The following is a 23,340-nucleotide window of genomic DNA, read 5'->3' on the forward strand; positions in this document are numbered from 1 at the left end:
TAATCAATGAAGTCGGCTATATAAGCCTGAGAGGGTGGTTTATTGCTATGTTGGGCGGCTGTGTGAGTCTGGCTACTTAAGGGTGCAGGCCAGGGTGGATGAGGAACCAAAACAACATTGTACAATTTACCCCATAGTATCTCAAAAGAGGCCGGACCGAGCGGCACCATCTGCTGAGAGAAATATATAAATAATTTGTGGCCGTTCATTGAAGCGTAGAATGATTTGCACCCAGAGCAATATGGCCTTAGTGTAGCCTTCTGCCAAATTTGGAACTTTGCCTCACACAAAGTTCACAACAGTGGTTTGTTTCTTTTCACACCCCATTGAAAGCAACCACATTTATTTGGGGTATTTCTCTATGCCTGTGTGATAACAGGAGCGTAAAACTATGATTGTGTTAATGAAAAACAAAAGACACCCTGTGCATTTCAAAGTCTATGTTCAACTGATCTGAAAGGTTGAAGTTAGAGTTCTCAAATGTTGTTCTTTACCCTACTTACACCAATGACATCACAATCTCTCTGTTATCTGACTGACAAAGCCAGGCTTCCATTCGGAGTAAATCAAATCAAATCAAATTTTATTGGTCACATGCGCCGAATACAACAGGTGCAGACATTACAGTGAAATGCTTACTTACAGCCCTTAACCAACAGTGCATTTATTTTAAACAAAAAAAGTAAAAATAAAACAACAACAAAAAAAAGTGTTGAGAAAAAAAAGAGCAGAAGTAAAATAAAGTGACAGTAGGGAGGCTATATATACAGGGGGGTACCGTTGCAGAGTCAATGTGCGGGGGCACCGGCTAGTTGAGGTAGTTGAGGTAATATGTACATGTGGGTAGAGTTAAAGTGACTATGCATAAATACTTAACAGAGTAGCAGCAGCGTAAAAAGGATGGGATGGGGGGGCAGTGCAAATAGTCCGGATAGCCATGATTAGCTGTTCAGGAGTCTTATGGCTTGGGGGTAGAAGCTGTTGAGAAGTCTTTTGGACCTAGACTTGGCACTCCGGTACCGCTTGCCGTGCGGTAGCAGAGAGAACAGTCTATGACTAGGGTGGCTGGAGTCTTTGACAATTTTGAGGGCCTTCCTCTGACACCGCCTGGTATAGAGGTCCTGGATGGCAGGAAGCTTTGCCCCAGTGATGTACTGGGCCGTACGCACTACCCTCTGTAGTGCCTTGCGGTCGGAGGCCAAGCAGTTGCCATACCAGGCAGTGATGCAACCAGTCAGGATGCTCTCGATGGTGCAGCTGTATAATTTTTTGAGGATCTGAGGACCCATGCCAAATCTTTTTAGTCTCCTGAGGGGGAATAGGCTTTGTCGTGCCCTCTTCACGACTGTCTTGGTGTGTTTGGACCATGATAGTTCGTTGGTGATGTGGACACCAAGGAACTTGAAGCTCTCAACCTGTTCCACTACAGCCCCGTCGATGAGAATGGGGGCGTGCTCAGTCCTCTTTTTTTTCCTGTAGTCCACAATCATCTCCTTTGTCTTGGTCACGTTGAGGGAGAGGTTGTTGTCCTGGCACCACACGGCCAGATCTCTGACCTCCTCCCTATAGGCTGTCTCATCGTTGTCGGTGATCAGGCCTACCACTGTTGTGTCGTCGGCAAACTTAATGATGGTGTTGGAGACGTGGAGTAGTCAGTTTGTTTTCAGGTTTGATTACAAACTGAGACATTATGGTCTTATCTGCAGAGCGAGAAACAACACTGTATATATACATAATATGACATTTGAAATGTCTTTATTATTTTGGAACTTCTGAGTGTAATGTTTACTGTTAATATTTATTGTTTATTTCACTTTTGTTTACTATCTACTTCACTTGCTTTGGCAATGTTAACGTATGCTTCCCATGCCAATAAAGCCCTTAAATTGAAATTGAATTGAAATTGAATTGAGAGAGAGAGAGAGAGAGAGAGAGAGAGAGAGAGAGAGAGAGAGAGAGAGAGAGAGAGAGAGAGAGAGAGAGAGAGAGAGAGAGAGAGAGAGAGAGAGAGAGAGAGAGAGAGAGAGAGACTTTCACTGTGGAATACACTGTAGCAGAAATACAACAGGAAACAAAGGCCAGGACCACGCAGTTCAGACCTGGACATATACAGTAGGTCTACTGATATTACCCACCAACGTCTATATATAAAACATAAAAATAAAATATAAATGTCCCTTTCATTTGTTACATGACATTTAAAACATTGTAACCTACTACACGCCCATGTCCAGCCAAAGACCACCCACCTGTGAGTCCTTGATTGCCCTGGATCACTGTCAATCATCGTAAGTACAATAAACAATATTTAGAGGTGAACATTTTGTGGGACTGAAGAACTGCAGTGGAAAATTGCCTCGTTACAAATAGAGACAAATGGTGCTCACCAATCACTAGCAGAGGTCCAAAGACACTGTGGTACCTTCACACACCAGCTTCAGCCTGTTACCTATGCTATATACTGCTAGTTATATTGCAGGTAATATGGCTGAAAATGTCCTGGTAATAAGCTTTCATGCTCTTACTGTAGCTTGAGGGGCAGTGTTATACCGTCCATAACACAACTAAACGCACCCGCATACTAGGTTTGGTTTGCTCCTAGCAGAACTTGGCTGGCGAAGCGAACGTCTGTGCCTCGCATACTCCCTTAAAAGACCTTCGCTTGAAAAACGAGAAAAAAGCGTCAATATTACTATTGAGACGCTGTAGCAACAACATAGCCAGTATACACTTCCTCAAAATAGTCTGAATTAATAATTCAATTAAGATAAATCAAGAAATCTGTAATTAATTTAGACGCTTTTGCAGAGGAGGTCTTAGTCACACTATTTTACATCTAATTAAGATGTTAGGTGCAGTACTTCACAAGTGAAAACATTTGCATGAAAACTAGTCGTCTCTCGTTGAATGACAACAAACACTTAATTGAAGAATCCCGTCCATGGTTCCCACTCCTACTAGGAGTAGTACTGTTGACCAATCACTGACGAAGGGGCGTAGACCCCTGCCGAACACCAAAACAAACAAAAAACGTCACAAAATGTTGTCATAATATAAGAGCTGACTGTTTCGACTATGAAGCATGTGACAGGCTTAAGAGGTAGGCCATAGATTTAGGGAACATTTTCACAAAAATATAAAATGATGCCTACCTACTTACAGTATTCATATTCATAACAAATACATGTAATTTGTTTATAGCCTAGGCCTATAGATTATTGTAATATCATCTTGTGAATTGTGGCATACTTCTAAATCCCATTACATTGCATTGACCTGTCCTTGACCAAACCAAAACAGACCTCTCTCCTCAAAAGCGATCCCTATGCCATAGAATGCAGCACAGCTTCAAAGGGCAGAAAAAGATAGCCATACTGGGGTTGTGGTTCAATAGAACTGTTTGGTTGTGCTACGGGGCCTGGCGACAGCATCAGCACCCCAATGTTTGGCTTTTGATGGCTGCTGCCATTGATCTGTCTCTGGCTCCCTGCTCTCATGAATAATGAATGTCTCCATTGTCATCCCGCACAGATCACATTTCACATGGCAATGGACGCTACTCATAATTAGCCAGAGCTTAGTCTAGTTTGGACCGTTTTGTTGTTGCCTGGGTAGCCTATAGTGTGATGCTGCTGGAGAACGTACAGCCCAGATTTCATTCACAGAGACAAGGAAAGAGCAGAACTAGGACCTACAGTGGGGAAAAAAAGTATTTAGTCAGCCACCAATTGTGCAAGTTCTCCCACTTAAAAAGATGAGAGCGTCTGCTAACTGACTAAAATGTAAAAAATGAAGCTAAGTAGAACAATTATTCTGCTGTGTCTGGGGGAACAATTATACCAGAGTCACCATGGTCCATTTGACCTAGAAACTTTTTTCTCTGAGCCTGAAGGAGGAAAAGCTGTGGGCTGATAGCTGACTGCAGAAACAGAGCATGGAACTGTTGTCATCACTTTTCACTGTGCTGACGTGAACTGTATTGTGATAACTACTAGTAAGGATGATGTGCAGGTCTCCACACAAAGGGAGGCCAGACCCACAGATAGCTGAAATAGAGCACTGTAGCCAATATTCCACCCTATACTGCTAATGGTCTTGAAATACTAAGTATACTAAGAAAATACTGATTCAGAGTTAGCCTAAAGGATAGCCAGTTCAAGGTCAGTTCATTGTCACTTTAACCATCTGTTTCAGTGGGGGGGAAACAATGTTGCCAGTGTGCAGAAAACTGATATGAAGAAGTCTGAGGGAGCTGAGCTGCTCTGTGTGGCTGTAAAATGATAACACCAGAGGGAAAATTAGTCTGGGGTAGACTACTCAGTATGGTGATTTCATCATCAAAACCACTTCATTAACGCCTAATTCAAAGTGGCACTGCTGCTGCTGAATCTACTGTGTCTTTCAGCAGTGAGGGTAGAAAATGAGTCTGCTGAATACGATGGTGATCTGAATATGATGGTGATGTACATCTGTGGTCCCCATCAGCCGCTGGGGAGAAGGCAGGAGATAGCAGGGGCTCATTCGCTCACTACTGGTTCTACTTCTACTTGCCAGACTCTGGGACGATGTGATTCAAGTTGTCACTGTTAAGACTGCTCCACAATAAAGGCACTACCTCCCAAGAGAATTCTCGTCGGTTATAGTCACAGCTGTGTATATTCCCCCTCAAGCCGATACCACTACGGCCCTCAAAGAACTACACTGGACATTATGCAAACTGGAAACCACATATCCTGAGGCCTCATTTATTGTAGCTGGGGATTTTAACAAAGCAAATTTGTGGAAAACGCTACCGAAGTTCTACCAACACATTGACTGTAGCACTCGCTCTGAGAAAACATTAGACCACTGCTACTCAGCTTTTCGAAATGCCTACAAGGCCCTCCCCTGCCCTCCCTTCAGCAAATCTGATCATGACTCCATTTTGCTCCTACCTTCCTATAGGCAGAAACTCAAACAGGAAGTACCCGTGCTAAGGACTATTCAACTCTGGTCTGACCAATCGTAATCCATGCTTCAAGATTGTTTTGATCACGCGGACTGGGATATGTTCCAGGTAGCCTCTGAGAATAACATTGACGAATACACGGATACGGTGACTGAGTTCATCAGGAAGTGTATAGGAGATGTTGTACCCACTATGACTATTAAAACCTACCCAAACCAGAAACCGTGGATAGATGGCAGCATTTGCGCAAAACTGAAAGTGCGAACCACTGCATTTAACGATGGCAAGGTGACTGGGAATATGGGCGAACACAAACAGTATAGTTATTCCCTCCGTAAGGCAATCAAACAGGCAAAACGTCAGTATAAAGACAAAGTGGAGTCGCAATTCAACGGCTCAGACACGAGACGTATGTGTAAAGGTCTAAAGACAATCATGGACTGCAAAGGGGAAACTTGCCAGGTCGCGGACACCGACGTCTTGCTTCCGGACAAGCTAAACACCTTCTTCGCCCGCTTTAAGGATAACACAGTGCCACCGATGCGGCCCGCTACCAAGGACTGTGGGCTCTCCTTCTCCGTGACCAATGTGAGTAAGACATTTAAGCGTGTTAACCCTCGCAAGGCTGCTGGCCCAGACGCATCCCTAACTGCGTCCTCAGAGCATGCGCAGAACAGCTGGCTGGAGTGTTTACGGACATATTCAATCTCTCCCTATCCCAGTCTTCTGTCCCCACTTGCGTCAAGATGTCCACCATCGTTCCTGTACCAAAGAAAGCAAAGGTAACTAAATGACTATCGCCCCGTAGCACTCACTTCTGTCATCATGAAGTGCTTTGAGAGGCTAGTTAAGGATCATATCACCTCTACCTTACCTGACACCCTAGACCCACTTCAATTTGCTTACCGCTCCAATAGATCCAAAGACGATGCAATCGCCATCGTACTGCACACTGCCCTATCCCATCTGGACAAGAGGAATACCTATGTAAGAATGCTGTTCATTGACTATAGCTCAGCATTCAACACCATAGTACCCTCCAAGCTCATCATTAAGCTCAGGGCCCTGGGTCTGAACCCCGCCCTGTGCAATTGGATCCTGGACTTCCTGACGGGCCACCCCCAGGTGGTGAAGGTAGGAAACAACACCTCCACTTTACTGATCCTCAACACAGGGGCCCCACAAGGGTGTGTGCTCAGCCCCCTCCTGTACTCCCTGTTCACCCATGACTGCGTGGCCACGCACGCCTCCAACTCAATCATCAAGTTTGCAGACGACACAACAGTAGTAGGCCTGATTACCAACGATGACGAGACAGCCTACAGGAAGGAGGTGTGGTGCCAGGAAAATAATCTCTCATTCAACGTCAACAAAACAAACGAGCTGATCGTGGACTTTAGGAAACAGCAGAGGGCGCACGCCCCTATCCACATCGACGGGATCGCAGTGGAGAAGGTGGAAAGCTTAAAGTTCCTCAGCGTACACATCATTGACGATCTGAAATGGTCCACCCACACAGACAGTGTGGCGAAGAAGGGGATACACCTAAAACCCTCACAAACTTTTACAGATGCACAATTAAGAGCATCCTGTCGGGCTGTATCACCGCCTGGTACGGCAACTGCACCGCCCGCAACCGCAAGGCTCTCCAGAGGGTGGTGCGGTCTGCCCAACACATCACCGGGGGCAAATTACCTGCTCTCCAGGACACCTTCAGCACCCGATGTCACAGGAAGGCCAAAAAGATCATCAAGGATAACAACCACCCGAGCCACTACCTGTTCACCCCGCTATCATCCAGAAGGTGAGGTCAGTACAGGTGCATCAAAGCTGGGACAGAGAGACTGAAAAACAGCTTCTATCTCAAGGCCATCAGACTGTTAAGTAGCCATCACTAGGCGGCTTCCACCCGGTTACGTAACCCTCCACCTTAGAGGCTGGCCACTTTAATAATGGAACACTAGTCACTTTAATAATGTTTACATATTTTTGCTTTACTCATCTCATATGTATATACTGTATTCTATTCTACTGTATTTTAGTCTATGCCACTCCGACATTGCTCATCCTAATATTTATATATTTCTTAATTCCATTATTTTACTTTTAGGTTATGTGTATTGTTGTGAATTGTTAGATATTAGTGCACTGTTGGAGCTAGAAACACAAGCATTTCGCTACACCCGCAATAACATCTGCTAAACATGTGTATGTGACCAATAACCTTTGATTTGATTTGATTTGACCTACAGCCAAGCAGGAGCTGGTCAAGTGGAAAGCAAAGCAGCAGCATGATAAAGAATACTTATTTATAAGAGTGCTGCTCTGCTCTGCCAGTCCCAGAGGGACTAGCCCTTGACGGAAGAAGATGAGTTTGTGTTATATTCTTTCTTCCTACCAAGAACACAGATTACAGTAACATCCAAGCTTCAAAGATGTCAAAGGCAGGGTAAACTGAAACAACTAGCCTAGCTAAGTACTGGCTGAGGCTAGCTTGTTTATGAGTTAGGATAATAGCAATGCTGCATGTTGCTGTCTTGAAGGATCATTCAACCATGTCTTTACTTTATGATAATAGTGATGGGTGAGTAAATAGCCTATGCATATGATATTACTGTAAATTGCCTAGTTCTACCATTAGGGTCTATAAAATCCGCATTGTGGAGTTGGCGGATGGAATCACGGAATCCAGATATTAAAACTGAATTCAACAATATTAACAAATGTATTGAACTTAGCAGGAAATCAACTAAATGTATTGAACTTATTAGAAAAGTCATTCATTAAAATAAAAAATATAATTAATTTGCACAAGATTATCATAAAACATAAACAAAATGCATCAGTGATTCGTATTTTCCTTCAACTTTCTGAAGAGGCAACGGCACAGGAATGCCCTTGTCCAGGTGTGCACGTTTGTCTACCATTTTGTGTAGCCGTTAGTGATGATGCTAATGTAATGACAACCGTCTTCTGGTAGATGGAAAGGTTCCCAAAAACCTTCTCAATTAAATGTTAACTACAAAGAAGCCTATGCAGAATGATATCATGATTATTTGCATCAATCCAGTGGCCATTTGTTTAGCAAACTCTGCAATCACATGAGCGCTACAGAAACATTGCTAACCAAACAATGGTCTCTGGCTGGTGCATAGTTGACTTAAAGGGTAACTACACCCAAAAATTTAAATGTATTAGATTTTTCCCAGACCTCAAAAGTGTACTCCTGATTTGGTTAAAGTATTGTTGTGGACTTACAACATCCAATGTTGTTGTTTTTCTATTTAAAAAGTGTGACTTTGAGAGCAAAAACCTGAAAAGAATGGGAGAAACAGAATTTGGGGAAAAACTAAACGTAACAGATTTTATAGGGCCCTACCTTCTACATCAGACTCAAAGACCAAGGCCCCCTCTTACATTGTTCATTTTCAGAAGGCCACGCAAAGAGAGTTACATTCAGAACACAGGCAAAAAAACGCAGACCAGAGCTTTCGTTTGTCTGAAGGCAGTCCAAGGCATGGATGATAAATATGCACTTACAGTGATTCTCTGCTCTCCCTGCCAAGGGGAATCATCCCAGCCCTAGCGAAGCCTTGCTCCATGTCGGCAGATCCTAAGTGTAAAGTGGTTTGCTTGCTGAAATCAGCAAATGAGCGAAGATAGGCACATATTAATTTCCCTCCACGGGCCTTGATTATAAAACCAGCATCTCTCTTCCTACAGCTCACTTGCAGCAGGAGAGGAAACCACTTTGATGAATCTCTCTCTGCACAGCACAACCCCTTCTTCCACCAATGTAATTTCCCCCTCATGGGAATAAGCCTGGGCCTGGGTTTGCATCATCTGCAGAGATCCAGAGGGCCAGAATCAGTTATCACAGTTATCAGCTAGAGTCGGGGTCCCCTTATCTGCAGACAGGAACTAGCTACCGCTGAAGTCGTAAGTTTACATACACTTAGGTCAGAATCATTAAAACTCGTTTTTCAACCACTCCACAAATGTCTTGTTAACAAAATATAGTTTTGGCAAGTCGGTTAGGACATCTACTTTGTGCATGACACAAGTAATTTTTCCAACAATTGTTTACAGACAGATTATTTCACTTATAATTCACTGTATCACAATTCCAGTGGGTCAGAAGTGGGTCACTAAGTTGACTGTGCCTTTAAACAGCTTAGAAAATTCCAGAAAATGATGTCATGGCTTTAGAAGCTTCTGATAGGCTAATTGACATAATTTGAGTTAATTGGAGGTGTAACTGTGGATGTATTTCAAGGCCTACCTTCAAACTCAGTGCCTCTTTGCTTGACATCATGGGAAAATCAAAAGAAATCAGCCAAGACCTCAGAAAATACATTGTAGACCTCCACAAGTCTGGTTCAACCTTGGGAGCAATTTCCAAACGCCTGGAGGTACCACGTTCATCTGTACAAACAATAGTACGCAAGTATAAACACCATGGGACCACGCAGCCGTCATACCGCTCAGGAAGAAGACGCGTTCTGTCTCCTAGAGATGAACGTACTTTGGTGCGAAAAGTGCAAATCAATCCCAGAACAACAGCAAAGGACCTTGTGAAGATGCTGAAGGAAACAGGTACAAAAGTATCTATATCCACAGTAAAACGAGTCCTATATCGACATAACCTGAAAGGCCGCTCAGCAAGGAAGAAGCCACTGCTCCAAAACCGCCATAAAAAAGCCAGACTACGGTTTGCAACTGCACATGGGGACAAAGATCGTACTTTTTGGAGAAATGTCCTCTGGTCTGATGAAACAAAAATAGAACTGTTTGGCCATAATGACCATCGTTATGTTTGGAGGTCTTGTAAGCCGAAAAACACCATCCCAACCGTGAAGCACAGGAGTGGCAGCATCATGCTGTGGTGGTGCTTTGCTGCAGGAGGGACTGGTGCATTTCACAAAATAGATGGCATCATGAGGAAGGAAAATTATGTGGATATATTGAAGCAACATCTCAAGAAAAATGGGTCTTCCAAATGGACAATGACATACATTTACATTTTAGTCATTTAGCAGACGCTCTTATCCAGAGCACATACATTATTTTATCGAACCCACAACCCTGGCGTTGCAAACGCCATGCTCTACCAACTGAGCTACATCCCCTGCCGGCCATTCCCTCCCCTACCCTGGACGACGCTGGGCCAATTGTGCGCCGCCCCATGGACCCCAAGCATACTTCCAAAGTTGTGGCAAAATGGCTTAAGGATAACAAAGTCAAGGTATTGGAGTGACCATCACAAAGCCCTTACCTCAATCCTATAGAACATTTGTTGGCAGAATTGAAAAAGCGTGTGCGAGCAAGGAGGCCTACAAACATGACTCAGTTACACCAGCTCTGTCAGGAGGAATGGGCCAAAATTCACCCAACTTATTGTGGGAAGCTTGTGGAAGGCTACCCGAAACGTTTGACCCAAGTTAAACAATTTAAAGGCAATGCTACCAAATACTAATTGAGTGTATGTAAACTTCTGACCCACTGGGAATGTGATGAAATAAATAAAAACTGAAATAAATCATTCTCTCTACTATTATTGTCACGGTTTCGGCCGAGGCTGCCTCTCTTCCTTGTTCGGGCAGGCTTCGGCGTTCGTTGTCTCCGGAATACTAGCTGCCACCGTTGTATGTTTCATGTTCGTTTGCTTTTGTCTGTTTGTTGTGACACCTGTTTCTCGTTTAGCGTAATTAGTGTCCTATAAGTTTCTCGTTGTGTTTGTCTAGTGTTGTGTGTTATTGTATTACTTGCTGTCGTAGTGTTGCTTGTTTGTTGCATTTCTCGCTCGGTTGAGCTTCTCTCCACTACGTTGGAGCATCTTTCGCACATGTTTGGTGCGCCGTTATTTTGTCGCCTTCGTGCGTAATTTCGCCTTCGGGCAAGTGTGTTCTTATTTTCCTTGTTGGAAATATTACTAAAGTCTTTTGGACTATACTTCGGTGTCCTGCGCTTGATTCCACCACTACACCCACCTACAGCACTCTTGACAGAATAACACACCGTAAGAATGGAATCAGCAGGAGCCGCAGCAGCCCAGGCGACGCTGGAGGACAAGGTCCGGGAACCAAGTGACCAGATCCTGCAGATGGGGACCGCACTGCAGGAGGTGATCACCACCATCCGAGCTGGGGGACGCCTCCACCGCCATCCTCCCTGCCAGCACCATCGGCCAGTCAGCCCATTCCCGCACCGGAACCCCGAGGAGTCCGACTCTCGCTCCCGAGGGCCTACGATGGGACCGCGGCCGGGTGTCAGGGATTCCTTCTCCAGGTGGAGCTGTACCTGGCCACCGTGCACCCGGCGCCCTCGGGACATGAGAGCGTGTCCGCCCTGATCTCCTGCCTTTCCGGGAAGGCGTTGGAATGGGCCAACGCGGAGTGGAGGAGGATCGACGCGGACACCATCACATACGACGAGTTCTCCCGCCGCTTCAGGGCGGTGTTTGACCATCCCCCGGAGGGGAGAGCGGCGGGGGAGCGTCTGGTCTTCCTCCGGCAGGAGAGGAGGAGTGCCCAGGAGTTCGCTCTAGAATTCCGTACTCTAGCGGCAGATGCAGGGTGGAATGAGCGGGCTCTCGTCGATCACTACAGATGTAGTCTACGAGAGGACGTCCGTCGGGAGCTGGCCTGTAGGGACACCAGCCTCTCGTTCGATCAGTTGGTCGACATGTCCATCAGGCTGGATAACCTGCTAGCTACCCGCGGACGTCCCGAGGGGGGTCCGTCCATTTCACCCTCCAGCGCCTCCGAGCCGTGCCCCATGGAGCTCGGGGGCGCTGGCGCTAGAGAGAGGAGGGGTCGGCTTTCTAGGGGGTCTATCTCCTGCACCAACTGTGGTCGGGGAGGACACACCGCGGCTAGGTGCTGGGGATGGCCTCCTAGGGGAGAGGACGACAGGTCCCGCACTGGGGATTCCTTCCAGGTGAGTAGGCGCCCCACTCACCCAGAGCTCTCTGTTGCACATTTCTGTATACCTGTGAGTTTTCCACAGGTAGCACCTCATTCCCAGCATAAGGCGCTGGTAGATTCAGGCGCGGCTGGGAATTTTGTTGATAAGAAGTTTTGTTTAGCGTTAGGGATTCCCCTTCTTCCTGTTGATGTCCCTTTCCCCGTTCATGCCCTAGATAGCCGTCCGTTGGGTGCGGGCTTGATCAGGGAAGTCACGGCGCCACTTAGGATGTGTGCGCAGGGGGGTCATCAGGAGATGATTCAGCTATTTCTGATTGACTCGCCTGCGTATCCGGTGGTGCTGGGCATGCCCTGGTTGAGTACCCATAACCCATTTATTTCGTGGCAGGAGAGGGCTCTGATGGAGTGGTCTGCCCAGTGTGTGGGTCGATGTTTGGGCGTTTCCGTAGGGGCTACCTCGGTGGAGAGTCCAAACCAGGTGCCCGCATTGCACGTTCCCCCTGAGTATGGGGATTTGGCTATTGCGTTTAGTAAGTCGAGGGCGACGCAGTTGCCGCCCCATAGGCAGGGAGATTGTGCGATAGACCTCCAGGCAGGAGCTGCGCTCCCACGGAGCCATGTGTATCCTCTGTCTCAGGAGGAGAAGAAAGCTATGGAGACTTACATAGACGAATCTCTGAGACAAGGATACATACGGCCTTCCACTTCCCCTGCGTCCTCGAGTTTCTTTTTTGTGAAGAAAAAGGATGGTGGTTTACGCCCGTGCATCGATTATCGTGGTCTCAATCAGATCACGGTGAAGTACAGTTATCCACTCCCGCTGATTGCGACCATGACTGAGTCATTGCATGGGGCGCGTTTCTTCACTAAATTAGATCTCAGGAGCGCGTACAACTTGGTGCGCATCAGGGAGGGCGATGAATGGAAGACAGCCTTTAGTACCACCTCGGGCCATTACGAGTATCTTGTCATGCCATACGGGTTGATGAACGCTCCGTCAGTTTTCCAATCATTCGTGGATGAGATCTTCAGGGACATGCAGGGGCAGGGGGTGGTTGTGTACATAGATGACATTCTCGTGTACTCGCCTACCTGTGTCGAGCATGTGGCCCTGGTGCGCAGAGTGTTGCGGAGGCTGGTGGAGCACGACCTGTATGTTAAGGCAGAGAAGTGTCTGTTTTTCCAGGAGTCGGTCTCCTTTTTGGTTTATCAGTTGTCTGCGTCAGGGGTGAAGATGGAGGTAGACCGGGTGTCAGCCGTGCGTAATTGGCAAACACCAACCACTGTGAAGGAGGTGCAGCAGTTTTTGGGGTTTGCGAATTACTACCGGAGGTTTATCCGGGGTTTTGGACAGGTGGCAGCTCCCATCACGTCTCTTTTGAAGGGGGGTCCGGTGCGTCTGCAGTGGTCTGCCGAGGCGGACAGGGCGTTTGGGAGGCTGAAGGACCTGTTTACCTCGGCCCCGGTGCTGGCGCATCCGGATCCCTCTTTGCCATTTCAGGTAGAGGTGGACGCGTCTGAGGCCGGTATAGGAGCCGTGCTTTCACAACGGTCAGGCGCGCCACCTAAACTCCGCCCCTGTGCTTTTTATTCCAAGAAGCTCAGTCCGGCGGAGCGAAACTATGACGTAGGGGACAGGGAGCTGTTAGCCGTGGTACAGGCCCTAAAGGTGTGGAGGCACTGGCTTGAGGGGGCTCAACACCCTTTCCTCATTTTGACGGACCACCGTAACCTGGAGTACATCCGGGCAGCGAGGAGGCTGAACCCTCGCCAGGCGAGATGGAATATGTTTTTGACCCGGTTTACATTTAAGATCACGTACATCCCTGGGTCACAGAACGGTAAGGCAGATGCACTGTCTCGGCGGTATGACACGGAGGAGAGGTCCGTGGAGCCCACTCCCATACTGCCGGAGTCGTGTCTGGTGGCACCGGTAGTGTGGGAGGTCGATGCTGAGCTCGAGCGGGCGTTACGCACCGACCCTAGTCCACCACAATGCCCGGAGGGTCGGAAGTACGTTCCGCTCGAGGTTCGGGATCGATTGATCTATTGGGCTCACACGTCACCCTCCTCTGGACACCCTGGTATCGGCCGGACAGTGCACTGTCTTAGTGCCAAGTACTGGTGGCCCACGTTGGCAAGGGATGTGAGGGTTTATGTTTCCTCCTGCTCGGTGTGCGCCCAGTGTAAGGCGCCTAGACATCTGCCTAGGGGTAAGTTACTACCCCTGCCCGTTCCACAACGACCATGGTCTCACCTCTCGGTGGATTTCCTTACTGACCTTCCTCCTTCTCAGGGGAATACCACTATACTGGTCGTTGTGGACCGGTTTTCTAAGGCCTGTCGTTTGCTCCCCATGCCGGGCCTTCCTACCGCCCTGCAAACTGCCGAGGCACTATTCACCCATGTGTTCCGGCACTACGGGGTACCCGAGGATATTGTGTCTGATCGAGGTCCCCAATTTACCTCCAGGGTCTGGAGAGCCTTTATGGAGCGGTTGGGGGTCTCGGTGAGTCTCACCTCGGGTTACCACCCGGAGAGTAATGGGCAGGTGGAACGCGTGAACCAGGATGTGGGTAGGTTTCTTAGAACATACTGCCAGGACCGGCCGGAGGAGTGGGCAAGCTCCGTTCCCTGGGCCGAGATGGCCCAGAATTCCCTACGCCATTCCTCCACTAACCTAACCCCTTTCCAATGTGTGTTAGGTTACCAGCCGGTTCTGGCACCTTGGCAGCAGAGCCAGATCGAGGCTCCTGCGGTGGATGAGTGGGCACGGCGCTCGGAGGAGACATGGAACGCTGCACACGTCCACCTGCAGCGGGCCCTCCGACGTCATAAGGCGAGCGCCGATCTCCACCGCAGTGAGGGACCGGTGTACGCACCTGGTGATCGAGTCTGGCTCTCTACCAGAAACCTGCCCCTCCGCCTGCCCTGTCGGAAACTGGGTCGGCGGTTTGTAGGGCCATTTAAAGTCCTGAGAAGGTTGAACGAGGTGTGTTACAAATTACAACTACCTGTTGAATATAAAAGTATTAACCCCTCGTTCCATGTGTCTCTTCTCAGGCCGGTGGTAGCTGGCCCACTCCAAGAAAGTGAGATCAGGGAGACTCCTCCGCCCCCATTGGACATCGAGGGGGCACCGGCGTACTCCGTGAAGTCCATCTTGGATTCGAGACGTCGGATGGGGGGTCTCCAATATCTAGTGGAGTGGGAGGGGTACGGTCCGGAGGAACGGTGCTGGGTGCCGAGGAGAGACATTTTGGACCCGTCTCTCCTGACGGAATTCCATCGTGGGCACCCGACGCACCCTGCTCCGCGTCCTCCTGGTCGTCCCCGAGGCCGGAGTCGGCGCACGTCTGGAGCCGCGCGTCAAGGGGGGGGTACTGTCACGGTTTCGGCCGAGGCTGCCTCTCTTCCTTGTTCGGGCAGGCTTCGGCGTTCGTTGTCTCCGGAATACTAGCTGCCACCGTTGTATGTTTCATGTTCGTTTGCTTTTGTCTGTTTGTTGTGACACCTGTTTCTCGTTTAGCGTAATTAGTGTCCTATAAGTTTCTCGTTGTGTTTGTCTAGTGTTGTGTGTTATTGTATTACTTGCTGTCGTAGTGTTGCTTGTTTGTTGCATTTCTCGCTCGGTTGAGCTTCTCTCCACTACGTTGGAGCATCTTTCGCACATGTTTGGTGCGCCGTTATTTTGTCGCCTTCGTGCGTAATTTCGCCTTCGGGCAAGTGTGTTCTTATTTTCCTTGTTGGAAATATTACTAAAGTCTTTTGGACTATACTTCGGTGTCCTGCGCTTGATTCCACCACTACACCCACCTACAGCACTCTTGACAATTATTCTGATATTTCACATTCTTAAAATATAGTGGTGATCCTAACTGACCTAAAACAGGGAATTTCTACTAGGATTAAATGTCAGGAATTGTGAAAAACTGAGTTTAAATGTATTTGGCTAAGGTGTATGTAAACTTCTGACTTCAACTGTATATACAGTGGGGAGAACAAGTATTTGATACACTGCCGATTTTGCAGGTTTTCCTACTTACAAAGCATGTAGAGGTCTGTAATTTGTATTATAGGTACACTTCAACTGTGAGAGACGGAATCTAAAACAAAAATCCAGAAAATCACATTGTATGATTTTTAAGTAAATCTTTGCATTTTATTGCATGACATAAGTATTTGATACATCAGAAAAGCAGAACTTAATATTTGGTACAGAAACCTTTGTTTGCAATTACAGAGATCATACGTTTCCTGTAGGTCTTGACCTGGTTTGCACACACTGCAGCAGGGATTTTGGCCCACTCCTCCATACAGACCTTCTCCAGATCCTTCAGGTTTCGGGGCTGTCGCTGGGCAATACGGACTTTCAGCTCCCTCCAAAGATGATCTATTGGGTTCAGGTCTGGAGACTGGCTAGGCCACTCCAGGACCTTGAGATGCTTCTTACGGAGCCACTCCTTAGTTGCCCTGGCTGTGTGTTTCGGGTCGTTGTCATGCTGGAAGACCCAGCCACGACCCATCTTCAATGCTCTTACTGAGGGATGGAGGTTGTTGGCCAAGATCTCACGATACCTGGCCCCATCCATCCTCCCCTCAATACGGTGCAGTCATCCTGTCCCCTTTGCAGAAAAGCATCCCCAAATAATGATGTTTCCACCTCCATGCTTCACGGTTGGGATGGTGTTCTTGGGGTTGTACTCATCCTTCTTCTTCCTCCAAACACGGCGAGTGGAGTTTAAACCAAAAAGCTCTATTTGTGTCTCATCAGACCACATGACCTTCTCCCATTCCTCCTCTGGATCATCCAGATGGTCATTGGCAAACTTCAGACGGGCCTGGACATGCGCTGGCTTGAGCAGGGGGACCTTGCGTGCGCTGCAGGATTTTAAACCATGATGGCGTAGTGTGTTACAAATGGTTTTCTTTGAGACTGTGGTCCCAGCTCTCTTCAGGTCATTGACCAGGTCCTGCCGTGTAGTTCTGGGCTGATCCCTCACCTTCCTCATGATCATTGATGCCCCACGAGGTGAGATCTTGCATGGAGTGATTGACCGTCATCTTGAACTTCCTCCATTTTCGAATAATTGCGCCAACAGTTGTTGCCTTCTCACCAAGCTGATTGCCTATTGTCCTGTAGCCCATCTCAGCCTTGTGCAGGTCTACAATTTTATCACTGATGTCCTTACACAGCTCTCTGGTCTTGGCCATTGTGGAGAGGTTGGAGTCTGTTTGATTGAGTGTGTGGACAGGTGTCTTTTATACAGGTAACGAGTTCAAACAGGTGCAGTTAATACAGGTAATGAGTGGAGAACAGGAGGGCTTCTTAAAGAAAAACGAACAGGTCTGTGAGAGCCGGAATTCTTACTGGTTGGTAGGTGATCAAATACTTATGTCATGCAATGAAATGCAAATTCATTCCTTAAAAATCATACAATGTGATTTTCTGGATTTTTTTTTTAGATTCCATCTCTCAATATTGAAGTGTACCTATGATAAAAATTACAGACCTCTACATGCTTTGTAAGTAGGAAAACCTGCAAAATCGGCAGTGTATCAAATACTTGTTCTCCCCACTGTATAGGCTATATCTGGGCTATGGCACACATCTATAGACACATCTGAGGCACATCTAGATCCCCGGGACCACCCATACACAAATAAATGTATGCACGCATGACTGTAAGTCGCTTTGGATAAAAGCGTCTGCTAAATGGCATATTATTATTATTTAAAGACCTCCCATCTCCTCACACCTCTGATAACCTCTTTAGTGCAGATGGGTATGTTTCTGAGGGCCTCTTGGATGTCAAGAAGGCGAGACAAACACTGTTGGATAGCCAATACTGTAGTTTTAACACAGCTTGCTTGGCACCTAGCAGCGTTAAACAATTTCATAACTACAAAGCAATCAAAACGAGGCACTTGTCGATTGTTAGGGAGGTATTGAGCAGAAAAAGAGTAGGAACTAATAATAGGAGATCAGAACCAGCACTGGGCAAAGCTCAAGTGAATCTTTTGGATTTACCCAAAAGCTCTTTCTCTGTGTCCCGGGAGAATTGTTTAGGCTAAACATTGTCGTCAGACCATCCTCAACACACTCACTACAGGCAGCTAGTCTCTCTCTCTCTCTCTCTCTCTCTCTCTCCCTCTTCCCATTCTCTCTCTCTCTCTCTCTCTCTCTCTCTCCCTCTTCCCATTCTCTCTCTCTCTCTCTCTCTCTCTCTCTCTCTCTCTCTCTCTCTCTCTCTCTCTCTCTCTCTCATCACAGTCCAACACTACTGCAATGGGAGGCAAGGGGAATAGGATACCCCTCTGTCTGCCAGTGAACAATATGTTTAACAGGTGTTTAATGGTTCAAACCGCTATTAGTTGACAGTTGGAAAATAAGTGAGTTGTTGTGACTGGCCAATGGCCGGGGAAGTGTGGCCATGATTAGAGCTGAATGAGATTTTATAATTCCTGATTTCCTGGGGGGAAGGCTTCCCTCAGGCGTTCCAAATTAAATCCTATTACCATAGTTTCATTTGTTTTTGACAGCTCTTTAAAAAGCCTTTTTCATGGCACATGATAGATGGAGAGGAGGGGAGGGTAGCTCAGGACATGATCTATAAAGTAGCCTAGAGTAAACAGCCTATTACATGGGAGGATTGGGTCCTTTCTCTCTTTCTACTCATGACAGGAAATTGGTTTAAGTCAAGATTCTACTTAGGGACCATGCCAACCCTCATCTCTGAATCGTCTCTTTATTAGGAGGACCAGCATCAAACAAGCCCTCTGTCCACACTATGTAAATCACACCATCATGCAGGCGGTGCCCCTGGATCCACTAAATACAGGGTGGTGGAGTCACATCACTCATCAGAAGACACTAACGAAATGAACTATTGACAATGGTTTGCCAAAGGTTTGTCATTCAGTGAAATACAGAGAAACTGTGTTCAAATCTGCAAAATGTCCTTAATTTCCTAAATAGGCAGGTAGGCCTACTCAGCAAAGATTGTCTGAGCCCCAACATTGATCAAGGTCTGACAAGTTACAAAAATAGTAGCTTATCTATTCTTGGTCGGTCTTGATTTTGTTGCTGATATTGTGAGTGTACAAGCAGAATAGGACAAAATAACGATGATTGTGTTATTTTCGGTAAGTGACCCGAATCCAATCCTCTGAGATATGCCACGGGCCAACTTTAACAAACCCACTTAAATATGAATGAGAAGCTCCAGAACCTCCAGGGTAGCAGTTCTTAATGAGCTTTTGTTAGTAGGAAAAGCTGCGCAACACTCAACAAAAAATATTTGTCATACAGTCAAATAGAAAGATCGCATAACATGCTACAGATATAACTAGCCTATAAATGAAGTAATAGCCTAATCGCATCATAACACCAAGACAAGACCAAGAACTAAAAGCAAACTGCTAAGAGTAGGTCTAACTGGAATATCAATAATGTATTGTATATATTTCTAACACAGTAGGTATAATAATAGAATCATTAAAAAAAGCCAGTGCAACCCTAAAATAGGATCAGAGAATTCATAAAAGCTGTCATTGTTGAAGCCTTGAGGGAAAACTAATCCATTCCGTTTTGGATCTTGAAATGACATCACTTTCATATCAAATAAACTGCGCAAGTTAGCATAAATGATGCAGACTGTTTCACAGCCAAATCAAGTCATTATGGATAGGCTAACCTCATTGCTTTGAAATCAGAAGTTATGAGCAGTCATATGATAATCATATAAGCTAATGAAATCAGTCTTCTAAATGCACACTTCTGATTCTTGTGTGTTAACTGCAGTCTTTTCCATCATTACATCTTCAAAGCCCCTCGTTCCAACTAGGCTATAGCCTAACTCATGTAGGCTATTAGTCTAACCTAGGCTACACTCTTAGAAAAAAGGTTCCAAAATGGTTCTTCGGCTGCCCCCATAGGATAACCTTTTTTGGTTCCAGGTAGAACCCTTTAGGGTTCCATGCTGAACCCTATGTGGAACCCAAAAAGGTTCTACCTGGAACCAAAAGGGTTCTACCTGGAACCAAAAATGGTTCTTCAAATGGTTCTCCTATTGGGACAGCCAAAGAACCCTTTTAGGTTCTAGATAGCACCTTTTTTTCTAAGAGTGAACACAAAGAGAATGTAGGCCTACTCCCTAGTTTGCACTAGGGATGCATTATTCTTCATTTCAAAGAAAATGCTAGGAAATCTGTTATATTTACAGGACCAATCAAAAGTTTGGACATACCTACTCATTCCAGGGTTTTTCTTTATTTTTACTATTTTCTACATTGTAGAATAATAGTGAAGACATCAACACTATGAAATAAGACATATGGAATCATGTAGTAACCAAAAAAGTGTTAAACAAATCAAAATATATTTTATAATTGAGATTCTTCAAAGTAGCCACCCTTTGCCTTGATGACAGCTTTGCATTCTCTCAACCAGCTTCATGAGGTAGTCACCTGGAATGCTTTTCCAACAGTCTTGAAGGAGTTCCCACATATGCTGAGCACTTGTTGGCTGCTTTTCCTTCACTCTGCGGTCCATCTCATCCCAAACCATCTCAATTGGGTTAAGGTCGGGTGATTGTGGAGGCCAGGTCATCTGATGCAGCCCTCCATCACTCTCCTTCTTGGTCAAATAGCCCCTTACACAGCCTGGAGGTGTGTTTTAGGTCATTGTCCTGTTGAAAAACAAATCATAGTCCCACTAAGCGCAAACCAGATGGGATGGTGTATCGCTGCAGAATGCTGTGGTAGCCATGGTGGTTAAGTGTGCCTTGAATTCTAAATAAATCACCAACAGTGTCACCAGCAAAGCACCATCACACCTCCTCCTCAATGCATCACGGTGGGAACCACACATGCGGAGATCATCCGTTCACCTACTCTGCGTCTCACAAAGACATGGCAGTTGGATCCAAAAATCTCAAATTTGGACTCATCAGACCAAAGGACAGATTTCCACCGGTCTAATGTCCATTGCTCGTGTTTCTTGGCACAAGCAAGTCTCTTCTTATTATTGGTGTCCTTTAGTAATGGTTTCTTTGCAGCAATTCAACCATGAAGGCCTGATTCACGCAGTCTCCTCTGAACAGTGGATGTTGAGATGTGTCTGTTACTTGAACTCCGTGAGGTGCTGTTAATTGCCGATTTCTGAAGCTCGTAACTCTAAGGAACTTATCCTCTGCAGCAGAGGTAACTCTGGGTCTTCCTTTCCTGTGGTGGTCCTCATGAGAGCCAGTTTCATCATAGCGCTTGATGGTTCTTGAAATTTTCCGGATTGACTGACCTTCATGTCTTAAAGTAATGATGGACTGTCGTTTCTCTTTGCTTAATTGACATGTTCTTGCCATAATATGGACTTGGTATTTTACCAAATAGGGCTATCTTCTGGATACCACCCCTACCTTGTCACAACACAACTGATTGGCTCAAACTCATTAAGAAGGAAAGAAATTCCACAAATTAACTTTTAAGAAAGCACACCTGTTAATTTAAATGCATTCCAGGTGACTACCTCATTAAGCTGGTTGAGAGAATGCCAAGAGTGTGCAAAGCTGTCATCAAGGCAAAGGATGGCTACTTTGAAGAATCTCAAATATAAAATATATTTTTATTTGTTTAACACTTTTTTGGTTACTACATGATTCCATATGTGTTATTTCATAGTTTTGATGTCTTCACTATTATTCTACAATGTAGAAAATAGTAAAAAATCTAGAAAAACCCTGGAATGAGTAGGTGTGTCCAAAGTTTTGACTGGTACTGTATATCTGATGGAAATAGCCAAGAATAACAGCTACTTGCCTAGGTCTTTTAAATAAACACAAAGACAGGCATTTCAATGTGCATCTTCAGGCCACAGAAATATAATAATAATGTTTGCTTAAATTCAGGCTTAAAGATGCACTATGCAGAAATTGCTCTGCCATTTCCTGGTTGCTAGAATTCTAATAGTTCGCTAAATGTCAGTTTATGTGACAAAACAACCAAGTATAGTGTATAGATTCATTGTACCATCTAAACCGCTGTGAAATATATTTTCCAAAACCAAAAATATTGTATTTTCAGCTGTTTTGAAGCTGGTGTACAAAACCGAAAGTAAAAGACACAAAAATGAAACTTAAGTATGGGAAGCATAGAAATAGCGCACATAGAACAGATCTACCGCTTCTTAGACTTGCTTTCAATGGGAATGACAGATCTATAACACTATGTGAATTTGGTTGGGTCGCCCAAAAGGTTACATATTGCGGCTTTAAGATCAGGCAATAGGCTACCTTGCAAAGGACATCATTCAATAATGTTATACCTGTATAGTAATGCTGTAATTACTAATAGTAACAATATTGTATTAGCCTAGATATAGATACATTATGGAAAAAAGGGTCATATAGAAGAGCAAGTCAAGCAAAACAGGACAGTAAAATGCCTGTCACTCTTTTTGTTAGGCATTGACAATAGCGCCATTAAAATGTGAGTGTGCACTATCTATCTCTGAATTACTCTTGTGTGTGACAGCCACTTAAGAATGCTACTGCCTGATTCAGACCATAATGTGACTCCAACGAGCAGTGGCCTTGTCCTACTCCTCTTGTTACTCAGCACAATTAAAACAATGCCCCCAAGCTCACAATTGCTTTTCTGTTTGTATTGACACAGGCTAAATGACAGCCTCATATAATGTGATATTTCACCAACTTTGAGTAAGCTGTTAAACGTTATTAAACTGAGGGTTATTACACTGACATTTTCACTTAACATTCCATAGCATTTCCCACCTGTTGATTTGCCACCGGTTTGTTACCAGCCATAAGATACTTGCCTGTCCTATGTGAAGTTATCAAACATTAATATAACTGTACATACTACTGGAAAGTAACATGCTATGTGGGTAATAACACACAGTAGATGGGCTATCTATAGTCAAGATTGACTTGCCTTCCTCATATGACCATCAAAACCCATTGAAATGGGGCTTATTGGTCCATGGTTGTTACATCATGACTGTATAGGGTTGTTACATGACATCAGCACAGTACAAATTGGTGGTACATGCTGTCTGTGAGAGAGGTGCCTGCTTACCTGCTGCAGGTGAACCTGCTGTGATCATCGTAACCAACACCATCAGCCCCAGGACCGCTGCACCAAAGCCTTGCATGCGCAGCAAGGTCTTGGGAATCACCATTGAACCCATAGAGAAGCTTAAACCCTCCATTGCATGGAAGTCAGGGCATTTTATCCACTTATGAAGAGAATATTCATCCCAGTAGATACAGCGAGCTTGAGAATGCAGGTCTTGCTTGTGTGATCTCCCTCAATGTGCCCCTTCTTCCATATTATCTATCTGCTTTCGGTAAGAGAGGGGTGATTGAGCTGTGTGCAAAAATAAACAATTATGTCAGAAAAATTCCAAACATTATGTGAGCATATACAGATGTCAGTCTGTCTACCATT

The 23,340-nt window shown here is 45.6% G+C and overlaps 1 protein-coding gene across 1 annotated transcript in view; it reads right to left on the reverse strand.

Moving 5' to 3' along the window:
- Positions 1–23,101, reverse strand: part of LOC311137396 (UPF0606 protein KIAA1549-like) — a gene marked incomplete at its 5' end in the record, with an annotated part of 87,066 nt that extends 63,965 nt beyond the window's left edge. Inside the window, one exon of the mRNA XM_084171861.1 lies at positions 22,969–23,101. Coding sequence (XP_084027987.1) covers positions 22,969–23,101 — 133 coding nt within the window. The remainder of the gene's footprint in view (positions 1–22,968) is intronic.
- Positions 23,102–23,340: the final 239 nt, after the last annotated feature.

Source organism: Coregonus lavaretus (genome assembly GCF_964263955.1).
Source record: "Coregonus lavaretus genome assembly, chromosome: 11".
NCBI lineage: Eukaryota > Metazoa > Chordata > Actinopteri > Salmoniformes > Salmonidae > Coregonus > Coregonus lavaretus.